The following is a 25,866-nucleotide window of genomic DNA, read 5'->3' as shown; positions in this document are numbered from 1 at the left end:
CACTAAAACTGCTCCAGGGACCTGCATACTGCTGTGATGGACCTGAGTATGACATTTGAGGCTGGCATAGAGGTTGGCACAAAATATTTTTAAAGATTTTTTTTAGGGTGGGAGGGGGTTATTGACCACTGGGGGAGTAAGGGGAGGCCATCCCCGATTCTCTCCGGTGGTCACCTGGTCAGTTCAGGCACCTTTTTGTGCCTTGGTCGTAAGAAAAACAGGACCAGGTCCAGGTAAAGTCGACCAAGTGCTCGTCAGGGACGTCCTTTTTTCCCATTATGGGTCGAGGGCGTCCATGTGTTAGGCGCCCAAGTCCTGCCTTCGCTACGCCTCCAACCCTCCCCCGTGAACTTTGATCATCCCTGCAACGGAAAGCAGTTGGGGATGTCCAAAATCGGCTTTCGAATATACTGATTTGGACAAATCTGTGAGAAGGATGACCATCTTCCGATTTGTGTTGAAAGGTGGGCGTCCTTCTCTTTCAAAAATGAGCCTGATAGTCTTTAAAATAATATGCTCTCTGGGTTATAGAAAGCTTTTTTAGGCTATGTTTTATAATATTTTCAGGGGAGTATCCCTGAACTGCTGGTCCTGTAATTTTATTTTTGAAAATTCTATTTTGATCTGCAATGATGACAAAACCACCGCACCCAATATAGAGGTTTAAAAGCCAATAATTAAATACGCACACCAAACATTAGTCTTCAAAATAATCTGATTACTAATTAACTATTATTTGCGGTTAATTGTGTACTGCAAAATACTGAACTCTTTCAGGTATAATTATATAAATGCATTCATTTTGTGTCTCAGAGCCTTTAAAACAGCAAAGGGGCTGGGAATTATGTAGAAGTTGGAGGGTAAATTAGGGGTATGGGTAATGAAAAAGCCATTGCGTCTGAATGTAGAAACATGTAAGGTCATGCACTTAAAGACCCATACTAAAAAACAACAACCATAAACTGGGAGGGATGTTTTGGTAACTTGTGGGTTGGAAAGAGACTGGGCAGCCAGACAGATGACAAACTAATAATTTACTATGAGTCAAGTGGCTGGTGACAACGCATCAAAAGCCTCAGTGTGCCAAAAAGCATAATAAAATAGGAAAAGAAGATACGACCACTAGGGTCCAGAAAGGCTTCGGATGCTCACTATGAGCAAAATAAATAAATAAATTAGGTGAGAAATATGATAACACTGCATTAATATTTAAGAGGACCATACGAAGATTTATATTAAGTATTGCTTAATACAGATCGACTAGATAAAAGCAAAGGGAATAAATTAAAACCAATCTAGATTACATTTACTTCAAAGTGAGAACCTGAAAGTGTACCACAGTTTTCTTTATTTAATGAGTCATTTTCCTAATGGATGAAGCTATCAGTGCATACAGGGATATATGAAGACCAATAGGACACAGAAGGGGGAAATTCTATAAAGGAAGCTAAAAGTTAGGTGCATCAAATCTAGGCGCTAAAAACTAGATTCTTTATATCACACCTAAAAAATTGGTTCCAATATATCATAGTCTATTTCAAAAAAGCTCCAGTAGTAATTCAAAAAACTTTTAATTATTCTAATTATATTAAAACATGTCTCTCTAATCGTTATCTCTAACTTCTTACCCTGCGCTGCTCTAAACAATATCTACAACAACAATGAAAACGGCATTCATATGGAATTATATACACTTTACAGTCACACAACAATCTTAGTTGATATCATGATACTTAGTCTCTGTAAAGCAGTGATAAACGCCACGCTTTCCGCGTGACCACTGTGTTGTAGTCAGTCAGTTGTGTTTGTCCCAAATGCGCCGCTGTTCAGTTCAAACAAGAACACTCCATTAACCGTTCATGCTCATACATTCCGTTGTGCAGCATTATACAGGAATTTAAGAAGCCAGTAGAAAACTCTTTATTCGACTTCTGATGTTTTCAGTATATACCGGTCAGAACCGGTATATACTGAAAACATCAGAAGTCGAATTTTTCTGTATTTCATGAACGTCAACTCTTTAGCCTTTATTTCCTCAGCAACTTGCTTGGAGAACTATATCGGTTTCCTTTTTCTCTTGCTTTTATTTACTCTTCTTACATAAAGGTTTGTGGCCATATTTATAGCTTCTTTCAGCCTGGACCACTGCCCTTCCACTTCTTGCATGTCCTCCCAGCCCATCAGCTCCTTCCTCAGGTATTCCCCCATTTTACTAAAGTCAGCATGCTTGAAATCCAGGACTTTGAGTTTTGAGTTGCCGCCCTCCACTTCAGCTCTTATATCAATGTATGAGCATGAACGGTTAATGGAGTGTTCTTGTTTGAACTGAACAGCGACGCATTTGGGACAAACACAACTAACTGACTACAACACAGTGGTCACGCGGAAAGCGTGGCGTTTATCACTGCTTTACAGAGACTAAGTATCATGATATCAACTAAGATTGTTGTGTGACTGTAAAGTGTATATAATTCCATATGAATGCCGTTTTCATTGTTGTTGTAGATATTGTTTAGAGCAGCGCAGGGTAAGAAGTTAGAGATAACGATTAGAGAGACATGTTTTAATATAATTAGAATAATTAAAAGTTTTTTGAATTACTACTGGAGCTTTTTTGAAATAGACTGTGAGTTAGGCTCTGGGAATTGTAGTGTATCCCCTATTTGGGTATATTGGTATCCAATATATCATAGAAACTAAATAATTCAAATTGCTCTACCTCATTAGGAAAAAGATGAGAAAAAGAACAACTATGTTTTCAATTATTACAATTTAAATATAGCCTCATACGTCCAGGGTACCTTTATAGAAACTTAGGACACCACTGACTGACATTCATCATAGGCTACCACCACCTGCCAAGCGTTACAGAGAAAAACTCTCCTATTAAAAATGAGAGAAAAGTCTGTAGCGCTACGGCATATGGGACTATCAATTTAATAAACACAGGTTCAAAAACTCATCAATCCTAATTCGACCCCTTTACAAAAAGATTTTTTAAGGGTCAAAATGAAAAGAGAAGAAAATGTAAATATCGCAAAACCTTGGGGTACATTTGCCGGGTACAAATATAGTCACTTAGCTTTTGCCCAAAAAGAGCTCCATTAAAGGTGAATTCACTTCATTTCAGTGTCCATAGTTGTATCTTCTTAAACTCGACATGTAACTCCCACGCTTTCTCATATAAATTCCTCATATATAAATTTATATGAGAAAGCGTGGGAGTTACATGTCGAGTTTAAGAAGATACAACTATGGACACTGAAATGAAGTGAATTCACCTTTAATGGAGCTCTTTTTGGGCAAAAGCTAAGTGACTATATTTGTACCCGGCAAATGTACCCCAAGGTTTTGCGATATTTACATTTTCTTCTCTTTTCATTTTGACCCTTAAAAAATCTTTTTGTAAAGGGGTCGAATTAGGATTGATGAGTTTTTGAACCTGTGTTTATTAAATTGATAGTCCCATATGCCGTAGCGCTACAGACTTTTCTCTCATTTTTAATAGGAGAGTTTTTCTCTGTAACGCTTGGCAGGTGGTGGTAGCCTATGATGAATGTCAGTCAGTGGTGTCCTAAGTTTCTATAAAGGTACCCTGGACGTATGAGGCTATATTTAAATTGTAATAATTGAAAACATAGTTGTTCTTTTTCTCATCTTTTTCCTAATGAGGTAGAGCAATTTGAATTATTTAGTTTCTATTATAATATTGCTCCATGCAGTTCTGAAGAAGTTTGCTATCCAATATATCATGCCTAATTTTCTGCGTGGTTTATAGACTACAACGAGTGCCCATGCACATGACTAAATTTAGTCACAGACAGTTATGCCAAGTAAATTAGATGCGGACTGGGTGTATTCTAAAACAAAGCTCCATTTTGTGGCATAGAATTTGCGTGTATCATGTTACAGAATATGCTTAGACAGTTGTGTGCGTAAATTCTAATACCAGTTAGTGTCAATTGCTTATTAATTGACAATTATCAGCACTGATTGGTTTGCTAACTAATTAAGTTGTGCATGCAAATCCAGAATACAACTGGATTTGTGCACACAACTTCAATTGCGCTATATTGAATCCAGAAGTATTCTATAATTGTAAATTTGTACACCTAATGCGTTATAGAATATGAGCGCAGGTCAGCAATTAGACACCTAAATTTAGACACAACCATTTACACCGACACTTAAATAGTCAAAAACCCCATGACCTATCCATAGTCTGCCCATGTGAACAACCTCTTTACAGTTATGTACTAGAAAACTTAGGCCCAATATTCAGCCTGCGATGGGCAACGTTTTTGCTGTCTGCCGCCAGCGTTAAACCCAGATATTTAATGCTGGGCCATTCCCAGCGATAGGCACTGAATATCCGGGTGTTTTTTCACCACTAAAAAGTTAACCAGTTAAGCCAAATATTCAGCACTAAGGGCCAAATTCTATATATAGCACCGAAAAAATCCATGCAGAAGTGTATTCTATAAGATTTACTCATGGTATATAGAATTTGCTTAGTTGATATCATTGCACCTAAATCTGCACACACCCATTTACACCAACAAAAACCCTGTGTTAGGCGGACTGTGTCATATTCTATAACTACGTGCATAATTTTTGAAACCACGAAACGCTCATAAACACATCCATAAATACACCCTTTTTGAACTGCGCGGATGCAGTTCATTATAGAATGCACTGAGTTGTGACCATAACTTGCAATTATTGTCAATTATTGCTTGTTAAGTGCTGTTAAAAATGCCAATTTGCTTGTTGAGCCAACTAAGTTACATGCACAGTTTTAGAATGCACCTGGATTTCGGCACGCAAATCTAGGCGCCATATATAGAATCTAGCCCTAACCGGTTAACTTTTTAGCAGTTAAAGACAGGCCTATTATTTAAGAGGCCTATTTTAACCACTCAACATAGCTGGTTAAGTGCTGAATATCTGCGCCTAACCGGCTGTGTCATGCGATATAGCTGCTCAGATATTTAGCAGGAGATAACCCATTATCTCTCACTGAATATCCACAGTTAGGCACAAATATGCTACTTAACCGGTCAGCGGCCATGTCTGGCCAGTTAAATAGCTTTGAATACTGTGGAGTTAGGTGCCACGTTATACAATACTGCCTAACAGCCATTTCATTCCCTTTTTGGTGCTATACTTCTGTTTGAGTGCCAAAAGTTAGGTGCCCATCTTTTAGTGCACTATCCTGCTTATTTTCGAAGGAGATCGCCTGCCATCTTCCGACACAAATCGGGAGATGGCCGGCGATCTCCTGAACCCGGCCAAATCGGTATAATCGAAAGCCGATTTTGGCCGGCTCCAACTGCTTTCCGTCGCAGAGCCGGCCAAAGTTAAAGGAGCGTTTCCGCAGGGTATGGAAGGTGGGACGGGAGCATGGTTATGAGATGGCCAGCTTCAGCCGATAATGGAAAAAAGAAGGCCGGCTCTGACAAGCACTTCGCCGGCTTCACTTGGTCCATTTATCTTTAGGACCAAGCCTCAAAAAAGTGCCCCAACTGAGCAGATGACCAACGGAGGGAATCAGGAATCACCTCCCCTTACTCCCCCAGTGGTCACCAACCCCCTCCCACCCAAAAAGAATTTAAAAATCATTTTTTGCCTGCCTCTATGCTAGCCTGAAATGTCATACCCAGCTCCATGACAGCAGTATGCAGGTCCCTGGAGCAGTTTTTAGTGGGTGTGGTGCACTTCAGGTAGGTGGACCCAGGCCCATCCCCCCCTACCTGTTACACTTGTGGTGGTAAATGGGAGCCCTCCAACCCCCCCCCCCCCCCCAAAACTCACTGTACCCACATGTAGATGCATCCTTCACCCCTTAGGGCTATGGTAGTGTTGCATAGTTGTGGGTAGTGGGTTTTGGGGGGCTCAGCACCCAAGGTAAGGGAGCTATGCACCTGGGAACAATTTTTGAAGTCCACTGCAGTGCCCCCTAGGTGCCCGGTTGGTGTCCTGGCAGGTGAGGGGGACCAGTGCACTAGAAATGCTGGCTCCTCCCATGACCAAATGCCTTGGATTTGGCTGGGTTTGAGATGGCTGGCATCGGTTTCCATTATCGGCGAAAAAACAATGCCGGCCATCTCTGACATTTGGCCGGCCCCAACCATATTATCGAAATGAAAGATGGCCAGCCATCTTTTTCGATAATACGGTTAGGGACTGCTCTTTGCGGCGCCGGCCATATAGATAGCCGCCCATATAGATGGTGGGCACCGTTCGATTATGCCCCTCCATATAGAATTCGAGGGACAGTGCCTGTGTCTCTCAGAAGACTATACATGATGGAAAAAATGTCTTTACACATGCATATATAACCGTACAATCTGATCTTCTCTCTCAATTGTCTATTTCTTGTTTTCTGCTGTTGCCCTTCAATCTCCCTCCTAACATCAATCTACTCATTCCAGTTTCACCTTGGATATGGAGAGGTAAGAGTCAGCCAACAAGTTACAGCTTTCAAGCCCTCTGCTTTGCTCATTGGGTTCATGCAGAGTGAGCTATGGATGATGGTATCCAGATACATTTTGGGGTCCTGCCAGATAATTGTGGGCTGAATTAGCCACAGAATACTGAGCTTGATGGATCATTGGTCTGAGCTAGTGCATCAGTTTTTATTAACATTAACAAGTGCATTGCAACGGTAGTAGAGTGATAGTACAATCTTTGTTTTCAAAGTGGCAAAGAGTTGTAAAGCAAAAGGATTGGATGTGTATATGGGGAGCTGGATGGAAGGTGACCATTTTATATTCGAAATGTTCTACTCGGTCCTCTTTTGTGTTCCTCTCTTAATATATATATTACTTAAAGGAGAAGGGATGCTACATCAGTTAAAGGGGCCATAAATTAAAGAGAAAAGGAAACTTTCACAGGGAATTGAATCAAACAAAATAAACATTCTACATGAAACAGCTAAAGGGGATGGAACTCCTCTCATATGAGGAAAAGCTAAAGAAATTAGGACTCTTCAGCTTGGAAAAGAGATGGCTGAGGGAGGATATGATTGAGGTCTACAGAATCCTGAGTGGTATAAAACAGGTAAAAGTGAATTGATTTTTCACTCTTTCAAAAAGTACAAAGACTAGGGGATACTCAGTGAAATTACATGGAAATACTTTTAAAATGAACAGGAGAAAATATTTTTTCACTCAAAGAATAGTTAAGCTCTGGAACTCACTGCCAGAGGATGTGGTAACAGCAGTTAGCATTTCTGTGTTTAAAAACGGTTTGGACAAGTTCCTGGAAGAAAAGTCCATAGTCTGCTATTGACATAGATATGGGGAAGTCAGGGTGTGCTTTAAGATTGGTAGCATGGAATCTTGTCACTTTTTGGGATTCTGCCAGGTACTTGTGACCTGGATTGGCCACTGTTGGAAGCAAGACACTGGGTAGATGGACCATCAATCTGACCCAGTAGGGCTATTCTTATGATCTTATGTACATGATAACATTACTAAAGGCATTATTAGGTACTTGACAGATTTTAGACTTGTTTCTTTCCTCTCCTTTTATATTCCAAATTCTGAGCTCAATTCTCTTTCTAACGCCACCTTCCTGTCTGCAGGAGGACAGCAACTCTTCTTTCTTTTGTTTGCGTCTGGATCCCATGTGCTAATGCCCCTATATGTCACAAAGAAGAGCAAAGTGACAGCACCATGGAAAAACATTCCAGGCAACTGCATTAATGCCTTTGTGGTAAGGATACTGACAGGGAACTCCAAAACCATCTAAGAATGCAAAAGGTAAAATTAAAGTGATCACCCACTGGAGTAAACAGGGATATTAGTTCTCCTTACCCATTAGCAGACATATCCCTCTCATACCTGTAAATACTGCTATATGTCTCTCTCATTTTTTTCCTCTCTGCAAACACATCACCATCCTCCCCTCTGACTTTCCATCTCCTGTTCAACTCTAAGTATTACAGGCAAAGACAAAGTGGTTTAAATGTATATACAGCATGCTAGTTTTAGCACCACCTCTTATATGACAGAAGGAGGGTCATCAGCAAAATCTGCATGATTGATTTTATAGCAAAAAAAAATTTAAACATTCCATAGTATTCTCTGCTTATCACAATGCTCCTGGCATAGAGAGAGAAAAACACAGAATGACCTGGGGTGACGACATTAAAAAATAGTTAAAATTAAAGAAGAAAGCTGGAGTAGACAAAACTGAGGGGCCCTTTTACTAAGCCATGCGCCGAGAGTCTACACATGCCCATGTGTCAAAATGGAGTTAACCGCACGGCTACCGCGTGGCTCTGGCGGTAATTTCATTTTTGCCACGCAGCCGATACGAGCGGCCAAAAATTATTTTTATTTTCAGCCATTCATATCAGACGCATGCCAAATGGCATTTGGTGCACGTAGGTCATTACCACCTGGTTACCCCATAAGACTTTATCGCTGGGTCAATGGCTGGCAGTAAGGTCGCAGACCCAAAATGGACGTGCAGCAATTTTGATTTTGCCGCACGTCCATTTTCGGTAAAAATTTTTAAAAGGCATTTTTTACAGGTGCACTGAAAAATGATTCTGTGCTCACCCAAAACCCGTGCTACACTACTGCAAGCCATTTTTCAGCGCACCTTAGTAAAAGGACCCCTAAATGACCAATGTTCCCACTGCACAGGGCACTGAGGGCCCTTTTAGAAAAGCATAGTAGGGCTACTGTGTGGGTAGCACATATCAAATCGGCCCTACCGCTGGGGTAGTGCGGGAGCCCGGCAGTAGCTCTGAAGTTGGTGTGCGCAGTTTCTGGCAGTAGGTAATTTCCCGCAGCGGCATTTCTCGTGCATGCTGTTTCCCGTGGGGGCATTCTTGGTGGTAATCGACAGGACAGTCACATTGCTGTCTGATTACCACACGAGTAGCGCATGAGCTCTTACCGCCTCCTAGCGGTACGGGCTCGGGAAGTTTAATAGCCATGCACTAATTTTAATATTAGCGCACAAAACAAAAAAAAAGAGGTAAAAACCCTCACGATACCGTGAGATATAGAACCAAAAAAAAGTGATGAAAAACCAAGTTAGGATACCAAAAGACGCTTTATTGTATAAAAAACGACCCGACACGGCCGTGTTTCGGCCCTAAGGCCTACCTCAGGGGTCTTGAACAATCTTGAACAATATTAGCGCATAGCCATTTACTGCCCCATTTTTAAAAAGGCCTTTTTCCTGCCATGGTAAAAAGTGGCCAAACATGCACTAATTTCACATGCCAAAACTAGCGCAGGCCACTTTTTACTGCAGCTTAGTAAAAGAGCCCCGATGGTTAAGGATGAGCAGCTGAAAGTCTCAACACCAGTTACTTAAATTGAGATGTTATTTCATACAGTGCACTGAATACCTGACATTTCTGTCTTTTACGGCCTCCTTTGTAGGGAGGTTCTATTATATTTGCAATTGTATATACTATATAACAAGTGGTCTTTAGTGTGTAATAAGATGATCTGTATATGGCTCCCTCAGGCCACCCCTCTCCAGTTGTGAAAGTGCTTTTACCAACCTACACTTGGATTCACCTAAACTCAACCATTAAACTCTGACAGGTTCCTATCCATTAATGGAGTATCTTAGATTGCAACTAGCCATCAATAGTTTATATTTGATATTCTGTTTATAGATTTGTAAACCTTGTCTCTTGTTTATTTACTGTTAGCCACATTGAACTCGAGTATGTTCAGAATAATGTGAGGTATAAATGTCAAAAATAAATAAATAATAAATTCCCTGTCCCTCGCTCTCTCTCTCTATATATATACACACATACGTCTCACATGGATTTCTACTCCCTAAGTGCATCACTTTGCATTTCTTTTCATTGAATTTTAATTGCCAAACATTAGACCATTTGTCTAGCTTCTGCAGATCCTTTTTCATGTTTTCCACTCCCTCCAGGGTGTCCAATCTGTTACAAATCTTGGAGTCATCCGCAAAAAGGCAAACTTTACCTTCTAACCCTTCAGCAATGTCACTCACAAATATATTGAACAGAATCGGCCCCAGCACCGATCCCTGAGGCACTCCACTACTCACCTTTCCCTCATCCGAGCGAATTCCATTAACCACCGCCCTCTGGCGTCTGTCCGTCAACCAGTTCCTAATCCAGTTCACCACGTTGGGTTCTATCTTCAGCCTGTCAAGTTTATTCAAGAGCCTCCTGTGTGGAACCATGTCAAAAGCTTTCCTGAAATCTACGTAGATTATATCTATAGCACATTCCTGATTCCATTCTCTGGTCACCCAGTCAAAGAATTCAATGAGATTCGTTTGGCACGATTTACCTTTGATAAAACCATGTTGTCTCGGATCTTGCAGCTTATTGGAAATTCCAGGAAATTCACTATCCTTTTCTTCAGCATCACTTCCATTACTTTTCCAATAACTGAAGTGAGACTTACCGGCCTGTAGTTTCCAGCTTCTTCCCTATCACCAGTTTTGTGAAGCGGGACCACATCTGCTCTTCTCCAATCCCATGGAATCTCCCCCATCTCCAAGGATTTATTAAACAAATCTTTAAGTGGACCTGCCAGAACCTCTCTGAGCTCCCTCAATATCCTGGGGTGGATCCCATCCGGTCCCATGGCTTTGTCCACCTTTTGATTTTCAAGTTTTTCATAAACACTTGGTTCTGTGAATGGTGCTACATCTGCTCCATTCTCATATGTACTTCTGCCAGTCAATCACGGTCCTTCTCCAGGATTTTCTTCAGTGAAAACAGAGCAAAAGTATTTGTTTAGCAAATTCGCTTTTTCATCATCATTATCCACATAGTGGTTCGCAGCATCTTTCAGTCTCACAATTCCATTTTTAGTCTTCCTTCTTTCACTAATATACCTGAAGAAATTTTTGTTGCCCCTCCTTACATTTCTAGTCATTTGTTCTTCCACTTGCACTTTCGCCAGACATATCTCTCTTGGCTTCTTTCAGTTTCATCCAGTATTCCTCTCTGTCTACTTCTTCTTGAGTTTTTCTGTATTTCATGAACGCCAACTCTTTAGCCTTTATTTCCTCAGCCACTTTCTTGGAGAACTATATCAGTTTCCTTTTTCTCTTGCTTTTATTTACACTCCTTACATAAAGGTTTGTGGCCATATTTATAGCTTCTTTCAGCCTGGACCACTGCCCTTCCACTTCTTGCATGTCCTCCCAGCCCATCAGCTCCTTCCTCAGGTATTCCCCCATTTTACTAAAATCAGCATGCTTGAAATCCAGGACTTTGAGTTTTGAGTTGCCGCCCTCCACTTCAGCTCTTATATCAAACCAAACTGTTTGATGGTCACTGCTGCCCAGGTGGGCACCCACTCTGACATTTGACACACTATCCCCATTTGTGAGCACCAGATCCAGCGTCGCTCCCTCCCTCCCTCCCTCCCTCCCTCCCTCGTGGGTTCTGTTACCATTTGTCTGAGCAGAGCACTTTGAAAAGCATTCATGACGTATTTACTTCTTTCCGATTCTGCAGATGGAACTTTCCAATCTACATCCGGCAGATTGAAATCTCCCAGCACCAGTGTCTCTCTTTTCTTTCCCAACTTTTGGATATCTGTAATCAGATCTTTATCTAGTTCCTCCGACTGTGTCGGAGGTCTGTAGACAACACCCATGTGGACAGAGGTTATATCATCTCCTTTTAAGGTGATCCATATCGCTTCTTCCTTTCCCCAGGCCTCTGTCATTTCAGTCACTGCGATATCATTTCTCACATACAGAGCTACTCCTACACCTTTACGACCATCTCTATCCTTCCTAAATAGATTATAGCCTGATATGTTTGCATCCCATTCATGGAAATCTTTGAGCCATATCTCTGTGATTGCAACAATGTCTAAGTATACCTCTAACATCAGGGCTTGCAGGTCATGAATTTTATTGCTTAGACTGCGAGCATCCGTGGTCATCGCTTTCCATCTACATTTCAGTGGCATTTTTGTCTTCTGTTTAGTTCTTCGTTTAGTCTCACTTCTTGCTGTGTTGGTAAGAAGTGATTTGCTAAGATTGTTGTCTTCATTGCTTTCTTTTCTACTGTCATATCTAGTCTTTAGCTGGGGATGACCACTTGAAGTGACCCGTCTCTATATGCCACCCTCGCCTTCTAGTTTAAATGCCTAGAAATATATTGTCTAAATTTCTCCCCAAGGATTTTTTTCCTGCCACAGTGAGATGCAGCCCATCGTTACAATATAGTCTTCTGTTTTTCCATGTATTGTCCCATCCTTCAATGTACCTAAATCCTTCTTGGTGACACCAGGCTTTGAGCCAGCTATTTGAAAGTTTCAGTACTTCGCAATCTTTTCTCTCGCTTTCCAAAGGTAGGTAGTACTTCAGAAAAAGCTATTGTTTGTACCAAAGGTTTTAACCCCTCCCTCAGTTCCTGAAAAGCTCTCTGCATGGCAAGTGGGGGAAATGGAGGAAAAAGCCTCAATAGGACTTCTTATAATTAAGGCATCCAGCCTACCTTATCAAGGAGCATTTGCTATCATCATTGGCAAAGAAAACACCATCCACCATTTCATTTATTTCTTAAATCACATAAATATAGCAGAACTTATCTTAACACGGCCGTGGCAAGTGGAGAACACTGAGCATTATGTTAAGATAAGTTCTACTATATTTTTGTGATTTAAGAAATAAATGAAATGCCAATGATGATAGCAAATGCTCCTTGATAAGATAGGCTGGATGCCTTAATCATAAGGAATCCTATTGAGGCTTTTTCCTCCATTTTTTCTCAACTAATTGGTAAGATTTGAGTATGAAGTATGGAGCTAAATGCTAATGTATAGCTGCTTGTACTCTGAAGAGGATTATATTGTTATATGGTATATAGGTGTCCTCTCTAGCTCGAATAATTCATCTCTTAATGTTGCCATTATCTTGTGGCCATTAACAAAAATTACCACACAAGCCTTTACCATAAGGACTCGTGTGATAATCCTGTGCAAAGCATGTAGTAATGTGGCTGCGCTAATTCACACCATCATGCCCACTCTCCACTCCCAGATATTCCCCCTCTGAGAAAAAGTCAGAAATATTTTTGAGTATGTGGTTTGCATGTGCACATTGAGATTTTACTGCAGGATGCCTCAGAGCATCCCGCAGTATTGGTAAGCCCTTTCAGGTTGCGATAAGTGTGAACTAGCACTTACCTCAGCTTAGTGAAAGGGCACCTACATTGACTGGGAAAAAAGTGAAGAAAACTGAATTACACTGCTTTCAGTGGTTCAGTGATCATGTTCTGGTTTTATTATTATTATTAATTACATTTGTACCCCGCGCTTTCCCACACATTGCAGGTTCAATGCGGCTTACATAGTAAATAGAATTACAAAGTCTTGAAGGAGAATGTTACAAGTTGTAGTAAACATAGTAGTAGTGGGGTTTTGAGGATATGTAAATTGAGCATGGAGAGGTAAACAATGATAGGATGAGAAGAGATTGGGAGGGGTAAGGAGTAGGAAGGATGGAGAGGAAGAGATTGAGGAATGAGCATAAGGAGGTTGTGAGACATGGTCAAAGGTATAATGATCGTCGGGGCAGGAATCATGTGGGTGGGCTTAAAAAGTTAAGCTGGGTCATTAGGGTAAGCTTTCTTGAAGAGATGGGTCTTCAACATTTTTCCGAATGGTAGATGGTCGTTGATTGTTCGGATGGATCTTGGCAGAGCGTTCCAAAGCTGGCTGCCCAAAGCTGGTTGGGAGGTTGATGAGGTTATTCATGTAGTTAGGGGATTCTCCAAATATGGTCTTATGAATCAGAGTGTGGACTTTAAAATTTATTTTAAACCCCACTTTGAGGGGTTCTTTTATGTAGGTGCGCTGGCATTTTTACCATAACAACACACCATTAGATACTTTCTTATTTCAAAATATTGCAGGAGGTGTATGTATGTATATGTATATGACAAGTTTTAGGGCCCTTTTACTACCTTTCTGGCCTCATATGCAACTCTCTTTAACTAGCTCCTTGTTTTCATACTCCTGCTACTCTATCTTATCTATCTATATGTTCCATCTTTGCTTATATTCTAGGCTGTCTATTACAATATTTTATTGGGTATTATGTCGGCATTATAATGTAATATATTATGCCATACTTTATATTGTTGTTTGAATATTTTTACTGTTGTAATTGTCTATTGCTTATGTTTGACTTATTCTTGATGTATACCGCTTTGAGGGGTTTTTTTATGTAGGCGCTGGCATTTTTAGCGCGCATTAAAAATAGGTGTGCGCTAAATGCTAAATACGCCAATGTATTCCTATGGGCGTCTTTAGCGTTTAGCACATGCCTATTTTTAATGCACGCTAAAACGCCAGCGCGCCTGCATAAAAGACCCCCTGAGTGAATTCCTTCAAAAAGGTGATAAATAAATCTTAAGAAAGAAAGAAAGGGTGCTAACCCCTAATGCACAGTTAGAGCATCAAGGGGACCTTTTACTAATCTGTGGTAAAAAGTGGCCTGTGGTAGTCTGGACATGTGAATTTGGCATGTGCTGGGCCATATTTTACAGTGGCTAGGAAAAAGGGCTTTTTTTTAGCAGGTTAGTAAATGGCCACGCACTAACTAAGTAGCATGCAGGTATTTACTGTCTGAGCACTTACGGCCATCCACTGTCCTAGCGGTAAGGTCTCAAGCGCTACTCGTGTGGTAATCAGGTAGCACACGCTAATGTGGTCTCGCTGCCAATTACCACCAGGAATGGCCCCAGCGGTAGAAAACAGAAAAATATTTTCTACCATGGTAAACAGCATACGCCAAGTTAGAAACTACTGCCAGGTGCCCGCATTAGCCTGGCAGTAGTGTCAATTTGGCGTGCGCAGTGGCGATCCCTGGTCGGCTGCCACCCGGGGCGGATCGCCACTGCGCGCACCCCCCCCCCTCCGGGTGCAGCACGACCCCCCCCCCCCGGCGTATCACCCAACACCCCCCCCCCCCGGGTGCATTCTTACCTGCTGGGAGCAGCTACATGGATGTCGGTTCTGCTGGTTCCCTGCTCCCTCTGCCCCGGAACAGGAAGCAACCTGTTCCGGGGCAGAGAGAGCAGGGAACCAGTGGAGCTGACAGCCACGTGGCTGCTCTCTGCACCCCTCTAGCAGCGTGCACCCGTGGCAGATCGCCCCCACCGCCCTGCCTTCGGTACGCCAGTGGGCGTGCACTACCCACACGTTAGTTCTACTGCAGGAGGTTAGTCAGGACCCACAGCACAGATCAATGAATGCGCCAAAGACTGGCGCTGAAGAAGACTAAGGCTGGCGGGCATTGGTGACCCCCACCAGGAAAGGTACCTGGTGGCAGTGGGGAAGGGTCGGTGGCAGCGGGAAGGGGGTTGAAAGCAGCGAGGGGGGGGTGGTTGAAAGTAGAGGAGGCCAGGGCTAAGCTACGCCCCTGCCATGCACTAGAAGTATCAATGTTCAAATGCAGCTGTTATTTGTTGTTAAGGAGAAAAAGCCCTCAAAACCATGACAGATAACAATCACCCGGTCTCACTTTTTGCCATTTATAGTGCAGAAAAAAAGTGAATACTAATTAGTGTCATAAACCTCAAACTCGCTGCGTATGATGATGAGACATTACTTAATTTGAATGTTAACTCACTAAATATAGTAGTAAAACAGCACTTAACTTAATCTACGGGGGCCACCATTTCACCATTTTGAAGTGAAGGTTTCACAACTGGAAACACTTTCACGGTGGGACCCAACAGCACTGGTTCCTGAAGAAGCCTGAGAGGGGTGAAACGGAGGCCCCGTAGAACATTCAAGTTAAGTGCTGTTGTACCACTATAGTGAGTTAACATTCAAATTAAGTAATGTCTCATCATCATACTCAGCGAGTTTGAGGTTTTTGACACTAATTAGTATTCACTTTTTTTGCTGCACTATAAATGGTAGCACAGTAAACATGGAGTTTTTTTAGCCCGATGATAGAAACTAAACACCGGCAAAAAGTGAGACTGGGTTTAACCAAGGATTGCTATCCGTCTGGTTTTTCAGGGCTTTTTCTCCTTGACAACAAATAATGGCTGCATTTGAACATTGTTACTTCTAGTGCATGGTGTCATTAGTATTAGATTACCTTATTTAAGCACTAGCATTTACTGCATTTATATAGTTGTGCAAGAGACATGCTGAGGCATCTCATGGTAGTGTGCCAATCAGTGCACGCTAATCCTGCGCTATAAACTAGATTTTATTTTTTGGCACAGGAGGCGTGTCTATGGGCAGAGGGTAGGCATACCCTGTACAGGAGCTCTTACCGCCTTGTAAATAAGTGGCAATAAGGGCTCCCACGGTAATGGCCAAACGCTAATTTGGGGGGGGGGTCACAAAAGAGAGGGTAAAACAGCATACAAATATAAACAGAAACAAAAAAGAAGCAACACTGGGCCTTCAGGATTGAGACAACTCATGTCCTTTTTTATTCAGAAAATTCCCCGACACGGGCCGTGTATCGACGTACAAACGCCTGCCTCAGGGGTCAGAAAGTCATTAATTATGATTTTCATGGAAATTTGGAATTGACCAAACAGTCAGGATGTAATGCCTATAACGTAGTCAATATCCACACAGTCAGAAAAATGCTATTGGTACAGAAATGTGGCCATTACAGGAAAATATACAAATGGGGCCCTTTTACCGCCATTCTAAAAGTGGCCGCAGCACGCGGGAAAACCACGCGCTACAAACAGCACCGACCACTTTTGAGCGCAGCTTAGAAACAGGCTCCCTATCCACCTTATAATTGAAAGAGAAAAACGCCTAGATTTCGACCCAGATCGGGAGATAGATGTTTATCTCACAAAAACGAATAAATCGGTATAATGGAAAGCCGATTTTGGACGTTTTCAACTGCACTCCATTGCGGAAGCGTACAAAGTTGATGGGGGCGTGTCAGAGGCGTGGCGAAGGTGGAACTGGGGCGTGGTTATCGGCCGAGTCCATTGCGGAAGCGTACAAAGTTGATGGGGGCGTGTCAGAGGCGTGGCGAAGGTGGAACTGGGGCGTGGTTATCGGCCGAGGAGAGATGGGCGCCTTTCACCGATAATGGAAAAAAAGTATGCGTTTGTAGCTAGAATTTAGGGCACTTTTCCTGGACCCTGTTTTTTCACGAATAAGGCCCCAAAAAGTGCCCTAAATGACCAGATTACCACCAGAGGGAATCGGGGATGACCTCCCCTGACTCCCCCAGTGGTCACTAACCCCCTCCCACCACAAAAAATGATGTTTCACAACTTTTTATTTTCACCCTCAAATGTCATACCCACCTCCCTGGCAGCAGTATGCAGGTCCCTGGAGCAGTTGTTAGGGGGTGCAGTGGACTTCAGGCAGGTGGACCCAGGCCCATCCCCCTCCCTTACCTGTTACAATTGTGCTGCTTAATGCTTAGTCGTCCAACCCCCCCAAACCCACTGTACCCACATGTAGGTGCCCCCCTTCACCCCTTAGGGCTATAGTAATGGTGTAGACTTGTGGGCAGTGGGGTTTGAGGGGGATTTGGGGGGCTCAACACATAAGGGAAGGGTGCTATGCACCTGGGAGCTCTTTTACCTTTTTTTTTGTTTTTGTAAAAGTGCCCCCTAGGGTGCCCGGTTGGTGTCCTGGCATGTGAGGGGGACCAGTGCACTACGACTCCTGGCCCCTCCCACGAACAAATGCCTTGGATTTATTCGTTTTTGAGCTGGGCGCTTTCATTTTCCATTATCACTGAAAAACAAAAACGCCCAGCTCACAAATTGTCGAATAAAACATGGACGTCTATTTTTTTCGAAAATACGGTTCGGTCCGCCCTTCACGGACCCGTTCTCGGAGATAAACGCCAATGGAGATAGACATTTTCGTTCAATTATGCCCCTCTATGTTTCTTAGCTGTTGTGTTGATCTATTACTTGAAGAGGAAAAAGAAAATATTTATTTTCTAAATGCTTTGTCATGTGCATCAATTTCAGAAAATAAATCAATCACAGCAAAAGTTGTCAGGTATCCAATAGTTGCACCATTTCTTTTAAAGAACTGTTTACAGCTCAGTATTTGAGTCCCGTAACCATCCTGCAGTTTGTATGTTCCAGTACTCTACCCATGTAACAGTGGGAAAGGATCGACTCTTTTCAGAGAGAGCTCACTTCCAGAAAAACAAGGAATGAACTTGTTGGTCTAGCTATTCTCTTCATCATTTTAATGTTTACTGTATCAGATGTCAGCTATGTGTATACTTGCTTGGTTTTCAATGAACATGTTGTTTTTATGCCTTTTAAAATTTCCATTGAAAAATGTGGAAGGTCACGGTCATCCTTTCTTTGCAAAACAAAGCTCTCAAATAAAAGTGTATCTTTGCCAAAATGCTCTGGTACCCCTTTCTACCCCCTTCCCTAATAACATTTTTTAAAAAAACTATGAGAGGAAGCTCTAAAACTAGAGGACATGATATGAAGCTTCAAGGAAGTGAAGTCAAGGTCAGAAATATTTCTTCATATAAAGGGTGGGGGGGGGGGGTGGCCAAAATGCTTCCTGAAAGAGCTGGCCGCAGCAAAAATGATTCAGGAATTCAAAGAGGAGTGGAATTATTTCAAAATAATAGTAATAATAATAAAGTGGATGTAAACACTGTGGGTTAGATTCTATAAATGCTGCCAAAAATCGGTACAAAATAAAAAAAAACCTGCTGAGCGCTATGCTACAAGCTGCGCCTAAAGTTAGGCATGGTTTATAGACTAGTGTTTAAGTACCAGGGTCATACTTAAACTTAAACATTGGTTCACTTGCACCAATGAAAATGTGTGCAAATACCTGCACCTAAATTTAGATGCGGAGCCCCCTTATTCTCTAATTGTGCACCTAACCAGAAATCACACCCACAATCCACCCCCCGAATCGCCCATGACCCTCCCATTTCAGCACCCCACCTTTTCAGGATGAACATAAAATATAAGTACGGATCATATGTCTAAATTTACGTGTGTAGCACCAATAAAAAGCCAATTATTGTTGCTAATTGGCTAATTATTCAATTAAGATGTACGCCAAATTTGCACATGCATCTGAAAACACCCTTTAAAATCAGGGGGTGGATCCCTACAGGGAAGAGGATGGGATGTCAGAATTCTGGAGGTCTTGTCTTGATCATGATGCCAACACAACATAGGTTGTGACTATCTTTTAAAGGGTTTTGGGCGCTATTTTCTTAAAGCAGAAGTACCAGTAAGACAAAAAAAAAAGTTTAGATAATTCAGCTAGCAGTAAAGACAAAATTAGTGAAAGTCACCTATTTGGTTCATGTTTAATTCCTGAGATAATATTAGTGCATAATGTTTTGGAAAGTTACTGAACCAGCCCAGGTACTACAATTGGAAGTACAGCTGTGCGGTGGGGTGGTTGTAACAAAAGGGTGAAAAAATAGGAAAACGTAAGATATATAATATGCACAAACAAAAAATAGAAGCCTAGGAATAAGTGAAAGCAATAAAGCCAAATCATACGTTGAACTTTGCTGGTTTTAATGATTATGTCCCCTTTCGTGCCTTAGGGGGAAAGCATTAGTAAATCCTCTCTAAGATTATACAGAAGACAGACCAGGCAGAAGTGTCTGCATACAAATGCCTTATCAGATTCAGAGAGATGACTATAGTTGTATTTCTCTCCTAAACTGCAGTCCAAAGAAAAACATAGCTCATTAGCTGATTAACACTGCCCAACAACAAGAAATCGAGCAACAAATGACTCTAAGCTGTTGACCAAAAGAAATAAATAACCATCGTTTAATTTCCTTGTGGGTTTTGTTTTTCTTATGACTAGTTGAAGCTTTAGGTTAAAGCAACATCGTTTGTTAATTACACTTTTTTTTTTCGGTTGGTGGCACAGAGAGAGAGAGAGAGAGAGAGAGAGAGAGAGAGAATATGGGGAAAGAGCCTGAGTAATCACCATCCCCGGGATCTCAAATAAAGAACAATCAGTAGAAAGTCAATCAGAATAACTTACATGCTATTCAGTTTGGGGTTTTTCCGGAATGCGTCACGAGAAACAACGTTTAGGCCTGAGTCCACCACGGTCCTGCAAAAAGAGACACCCAGTGTTACGGCAAAGATCATTTAGCAAAGAAAGTAAAACTCCTACATACCCCTCTCTTTCCCTGGCAGCACATTCCCTCTTACTTGGAAGGTGCATTCACCACGGTCAGCCTCAAGTATGCTGTCATTTGTGGGGCGATTTTCAGCCAGCATACTCAATATTCATTATATTGTGCAGCTGTATCGGGATTCCTAGTCGTGGCATGTTCCAAACCAGAAATCAGATGTGTTTCGGTACTGCAGAGCACAAGCATCACTGCGATCTATCACATGAATTTCCTCTGTTTCCATTTAAAAAAGTATTCTTTATGTAACAGCAAGCCTGCTTTCATATATTATTACAGATGTATTTAATTTATAAGCAATAGGTAAAGAATCGGAAATATCGTCTTTACAATAGCAAGAGTCTTTCCCTCCTATGATACATCCCACCTGTCGCTGGAATACATAGATAATTTATTTCACGAAATAATATTCTCCCAAGTATATTGCCACTTGTGGTGTGCTTGATTCTTATAACGAATATATTTTCCCCAATTAACAAGGCAGGTTTTCTTTTTTTTCCCATGAGCTATGTCAGATGTAGCTTTGCAATCTATCCCCTACGTGTTCCACTCAATAAATCAGCTGTATGCCTCTGTGTGGGATACTCACAGGTTTTTCAGCCCTGGGTAAATCGCAACATCATTGTCATTGATGCTGGCTAACCTTCGCTGGTTTGCGATGTAGCTGAAAGATAAGCCACAAACAGAGAAGAAGCATGAATCCTTGTTACAAAGCGGAGCCATTTTTAAAGCACTTGATTAACGTGACTGATATTAGAAAATGCCAGAAAAGCAGTAATTTTCTTTTGTTTGTTTCACTGTGTAGGATAGGGTGAGGGTGGGGGCATATCCAGTGTTATTAATTGGTTTCTTTAGAATTTGGACTAACTCTGAGAAACATTTTGGAGCTCTAATGTCAGGGAACTGCTTCTTCTTTTCCATTTCAAGTGGGGGTGGGGGTGGGGGAAGAGCATTTCTTGATCAAACTTTTATTCTTGTTGTGAAACAATCTGGAAATGAGCTCACACTCACATCCTTTTGGTAACAGTTTGGTCTTGGATGCAATAAGCTGGAGCAATCCAGTGTTTTTTTTTTTGAGGGGCAAAGTGGGGGGGGGGGGGGGGGGAAGCTTCCCACTGTGTGATGGTATAGTAATATATTATTTAATAAAAAAAAAGCTTGACAGATCGTTTGCTTTTATGTTTTTTTGACCTATTAAATCTGTTAATGTTCCCTATTTTGCATTTAAGACTCTTTTAATGCCTCTTTTCATTGCAAATTCCTCTCACTTCAGCCCCTCCTCAGTCTCATAACCAAGTCCCAACATGAAAAATCAACTTAACAAGTGTGTCTGCATACACAGGTATTTATGTGTACAGAACAGCAATTGAGGCAGTGCATGCAAATCTATGTCATGCATAGTCATTGTGGATATCCTGAAAACCCAATGGGACTAGGTGTGCTCCGAGGACTGGAATGGGAATGGCTGGTACAGAAAGAGAGAGAGACTCAAAGAGATTTCATCCCTGTATCATTACAGAATCCTCCAGATTTTCTATAGTGCGACTTGAGTTGCGTGCGCAAATCCATTTGTATTCAGGATTTGTGCTGGCAACTTAATAAGCTTAACAAGCCAATCAGCGCTGATAAATGAACTTAAGCAATTAATGACACTAGTTGGCATTCATTAGAATTAATGCACCCAAATGTCTAAGAGTATTCTATAAAGTGATGCATGTAAATTTTAAGACATGGATCTGAAGAGGGGACATGGCCATGAGTGGGTCATGGGTGTTCCTAGAATTTTACATGCAGTGTTAGTTTTGGGCATAATTTAGGCGTTGGCCTTTACACCAGGTTTTCATTAGCGTAAATGGCCACAACTAAATATAGTCGCAGAAAATGAGTATTGGACATATTCTATAAACTACGCCTAGATTTAGATGTGGTTTATCAAATATGCCTAGGCATATTTTTTTTCATCACTGATTTTTTAGGAGTGATATAAAGAATTTAGCTCAACGTGTCTAACATAAATAGTTGAAAAGAAGGATCTGCCACCATCCTGTCATTGACAATCTGGGGATCATTTTCCAACCTTCTAATGAAACTGATTAAGTGAGATTTTGTTTGGTGAAAGGAAAAAAAATAGATTATAGGAATGTACCCTGAAAGTTAGGGACTGGAGGGAAAAATGACAGTTACTGCTTTTCCAAAGCAAAGTTCGGATCACTGGCAAAAGAAAATGTACTCAGGAGAAGATGCTTCAGTGCTGATGGATAAGATGCAAATGTGATTCCACTTTTGCCAAGATCTCTCTGTTACTACTTGTTTTTTTCTCTTGCCCTATATGACTTATGTCCGAGCTGAGGCTTTGATTCCTCTGGGGAAATTTGGTCTCTTTAGAGTTTATTTTATTGTTACCTGCAAATGATGAAGTGGATGGGATTTGATATACTGCCTTTTCTGTGCTTACAATCAAAGCAGTTTACATATTCTAGACTGGGGCAGGGTTAAGTGACTTGCTCAAGGTCACAAGGAGCTGTAGTGGGAACTGAACCCAGTTCCCCTGGTTCTCAGGCCTCCACACTAACCATTAGGCTATTCCTCGTCTGGTCTGGTGACTAGAGCTGATAGCTAAGAAAATATACTGTAGACCTTTCATTTATTTCTTTTTTAAATGACCCTAATAGTTTTGGTTCTCTTCTTGTGCAGGGGAATAACACTGATAGAAATGAAGGCTGTTTGAGTCTGCTGTTTCCCTATTGTAGAGTTTCCTGACATTTTGTCATGGATCACTTTTTTTTTTTTTTACCCCGTGGGAGCTGAGCTCTGATTCTTAACTGTGATTTAATCATCTCAGTTTAACAAATGAGCAGAGTGTCAGGGCAGTGGAAAAAATGATGCATTACCAACTGGAGTCAATAAGATAGATAAGGAGGTAAAGCAGATCCAGTGGACAGCTAAAACGAAATATTTGCAGTGTGCACAGACATACCTAAATATATATTATTCTGTAATTTATCTTGTCAAAGTAAGATATTTGTCTAGCAAGATATATCACATTGCAAGTTATAGATTCAGCCCCCACCCCCGTGTTAAACTCGTGTGTCCAAAAGGGCAAAATTTCAACATTATAGGAGATTCAGAGACTTTTTTTGAGAAATCCCAAATCATTGATACTTGTTATAGTGATATCACGGAAATAATAAAGTGGATCTAAGCGTGTCACGTTTGCACCTTTCCAGGTACGGGATCACAGTCTCTGCTATATTACATTTTTCCATCTATCTGATTGCAACTCTCTCTTTATTATCAGAACCTATCGGATCAGAATGTTAGGTTATATAACATCTAGCTGCATTAGCAAACAGAATGGTAGCCGGACCTACGAGAAATGGTCAGATCGCTCTGTAATGAGCCCACCTGTGCAGGCCATTTTTGGGGTGAATTGTGCGAGCCATTTCGCTGGTCCTCGCCTCCAAATTCACCTGCCACTGACAGCTGTCACCGCTTGTAATGTGACGCATTAAAATCAAGCCTGCAGCTCCGGAGCAGCATCCGAGGCACGGGGGGGGGGGGGGGTCACATTATCATCCGACCTACTTCCATTGGGAATTGCACGACGGGCGATTAAGATGGATAATCTAAATGGTTTTTCCAAATCATATCAATGGTAAATCAAGTTTAAATTAAATCAGACCAAGGCTTTTAAGCTCTTCACTATAGCACATTTCCCCTTCTGCCAGTGCATTTCCCATGCGCACAACTTCTCGGTTTACAGCGTTTGCCATTAGGCTCCTGGAAGGACAGGCAGGCCTGTCTTTTCCTTTTCTGGTTCTTATTTGTCTCTCATCCTCCTTTCTTTTTAGATAAATACAACATTTTTCCCCCCTGTCCAGCATAATCCAGGTGAAGCCCCGCCCCCCTTTACGTGTAATGCAGGTAGATCTAGCGAACCTCGAAGCATTCGACGTATCAAACATTTGAAATGTGTTTTCTGTCTACGCGGCCCGGGTTGCTGCGTTGTATTATAATACTTACATTTCCGTAATGTTTTCTAAATCTGCACGGTTTTCCAGCACCGGGAAAGCCGTAATCCCAGCACTCAGCTCCTTGCACCAGATCCTTGACGAGCTGCATTGGCAGGACGGAGGGCAGGCCAATGCCTTCAAGAAAGGAGCGGAAAAAAGCCACCAGAAGCCCCAAACGGCAGCCGGACCGGGTCCAGGCCACATCCATCTGGATCCCATCCTTGAATCTCAGATTAAGGAGCTCGCAGACAACCCTCCACGTTACCAGCGGTCCTGCCAGCTCCGGCCCCCTCGGGATAGTCGCCTCACACGCTTGTCTTGATTCGGCTCAACAGTGGGACAAATTGGGTACCATAATCCTCGGAAGCAGGAATTCAGCTTTTAGCAGGTATGGCAGGCATATTTTTTTGTTCAGGAAGGAAACCCAGTATCACTCCGAATGTTTCACGTGAAATCAGAGCCCAGGAGTGGGGAATGGTAAAGGTGGCAAGGATTTTGCTTTTTTTCCCCCCTCTCCCCTTGCTTTGAGCCCCTCAGGGGCGCTGAAAACGGTGCCAGAAATGATGCTTCTCTTGCTGCGGTTGCTCCTCTGTGGCAGGGCTAAGAAGGAAGACAAAACCAAAATCAAATATAATGTGACAAGCAGAATAAAGAAATAAACAAGACAGTTCCACGCATGTGTCTTCACGAATGTGACCAACCAAACACGTATAATTCAGTCACATAACCTACTAGAGCTCCCAGCCCACGTTTAAAATACATTCTCATTAAACCTGCCCTTTCGATACAGCTATCAATCAATACGTATGGTAACGAGCCCTGGCGATCACTCTAATAAAACTAATCGTTAATCGTAATCCTATTAAAAAAAACTTCCAGTCACCACCGAAATAAAGTCATAACCATACATTTCCACTACCTGAGAAGGCTGCAACAGTCTGCAGCGAAGCTCAAGGAAAACAGCGAGCGCGCTGTGCATGCAAAAAAAAAAAAAAAGAAAAACCCTGTCTCCTATCAATCGCCCGTAATTGCATCGATCGCACTCGCTGTGGATCCCTGTTAAGAGCTGACTTATGACTGAAAAGTACGAACAGAACCGGGCGTCGAGGTCAGAGAGGGAGGGATAACGGCGAGCTCAGCTTCAGAGCGGGCTCCTCTCCCAGAGAGAGACAGGTCGTTCTTTCAATACAGATGAGCTTCAGCTAGCGATGCTGCAAAGCCATTGCAGAGCGCTAACTGCAGTGACATTTAAAGGGGGGGGGGCGGGAGGAGGGGGACAAGTGAAATTCATGCAAACCATAAAACATATTGACAATATAATAGATCCCCCCCCCTCCCTTCACAAGGAAAGGACAAGGGCAGAACAGTTCAAGCAAACGATCCCAGGCTCCGGCTCCTACCTGGGAGGGGGCTGCAGCGAAAGAGAGATGGAACGCTGGAAGAAATGGGCGTTCAATGCTGCCTTTTACACGCCGTCTCTCCGGCTAATAACCACCAAGTGCTCTTCTTTGCCAGCCCCATTGCCGGCGCTGGGGAAGGAGCAATGACGTGGGGGGCTGACGCAGAGCGGGGCAGAAACTCCAGAAAATCCTCCCGTCGCCGCCGCTAATGCTTTCTCCAGCAACGGAGGATGTGAATTAGGAAGGCTGGATTGTGCACCTTCTCATACACGCACATATGTAATTGGGTACGTTTATCC

The 25,866-nt window shown here is 42.1% G+C and overlaps 1 protein-coding gene across 1 annotated transcript in view; it reads right to left on the bottom strand.

Moving 5' to 3' along the window:
- The window catches only part of NTRK2 (neurotrophic receptor tyrosine kinase 2), a 498,274-nt gene extending 472,624 nt beyond the window's left edge, over window positions 1-25,650 (bottom strand). Inside the window, exons 1-4 of the mRNA XM_030193669.1 lie at window positions 25,568-25,650; window positions 24,178-24,767; window positions 20,744-20,818; window positions 20,001-20,072 (exon numbers count right to left, since the gene is read on the bottom strand). Coding sequence (XP_030049529.1) covers window positions 20,001-20,072; window positions 20,744-20,818; window positions 24,178-24,386 — 356 coding nt within the window. The 5' untranslated portion in view covers window positions 24,387-24,767; window positions 25,568-25,650. The remainder of the gene's footprint in view (window positions 1-20,000; window positions 20,073-20,743; window positions 20,819-24,177; window positions 24,768-25,567) is intronic.
- Window positions 25,651-25,866: the final 216 nt, after the last annotated feature.

This window comes from Microcaecilia unicolor, chromosome 2 (assembly GCF_901765095.1).
Source record: "Microcaecilia unicolor chromosome 2, aMicUni1.1, whole genome shotgun sequence".
Lineage (NCBI taxonomy): Eukaryota > Metazoa > Chordata > Amphibia > Gymnophiona > Siphonopidae > Microcaecilia > Microcaecilia unicolor.
This window is presented reverse-complemented; position numbering and strand designations above follow the sequence as displayed.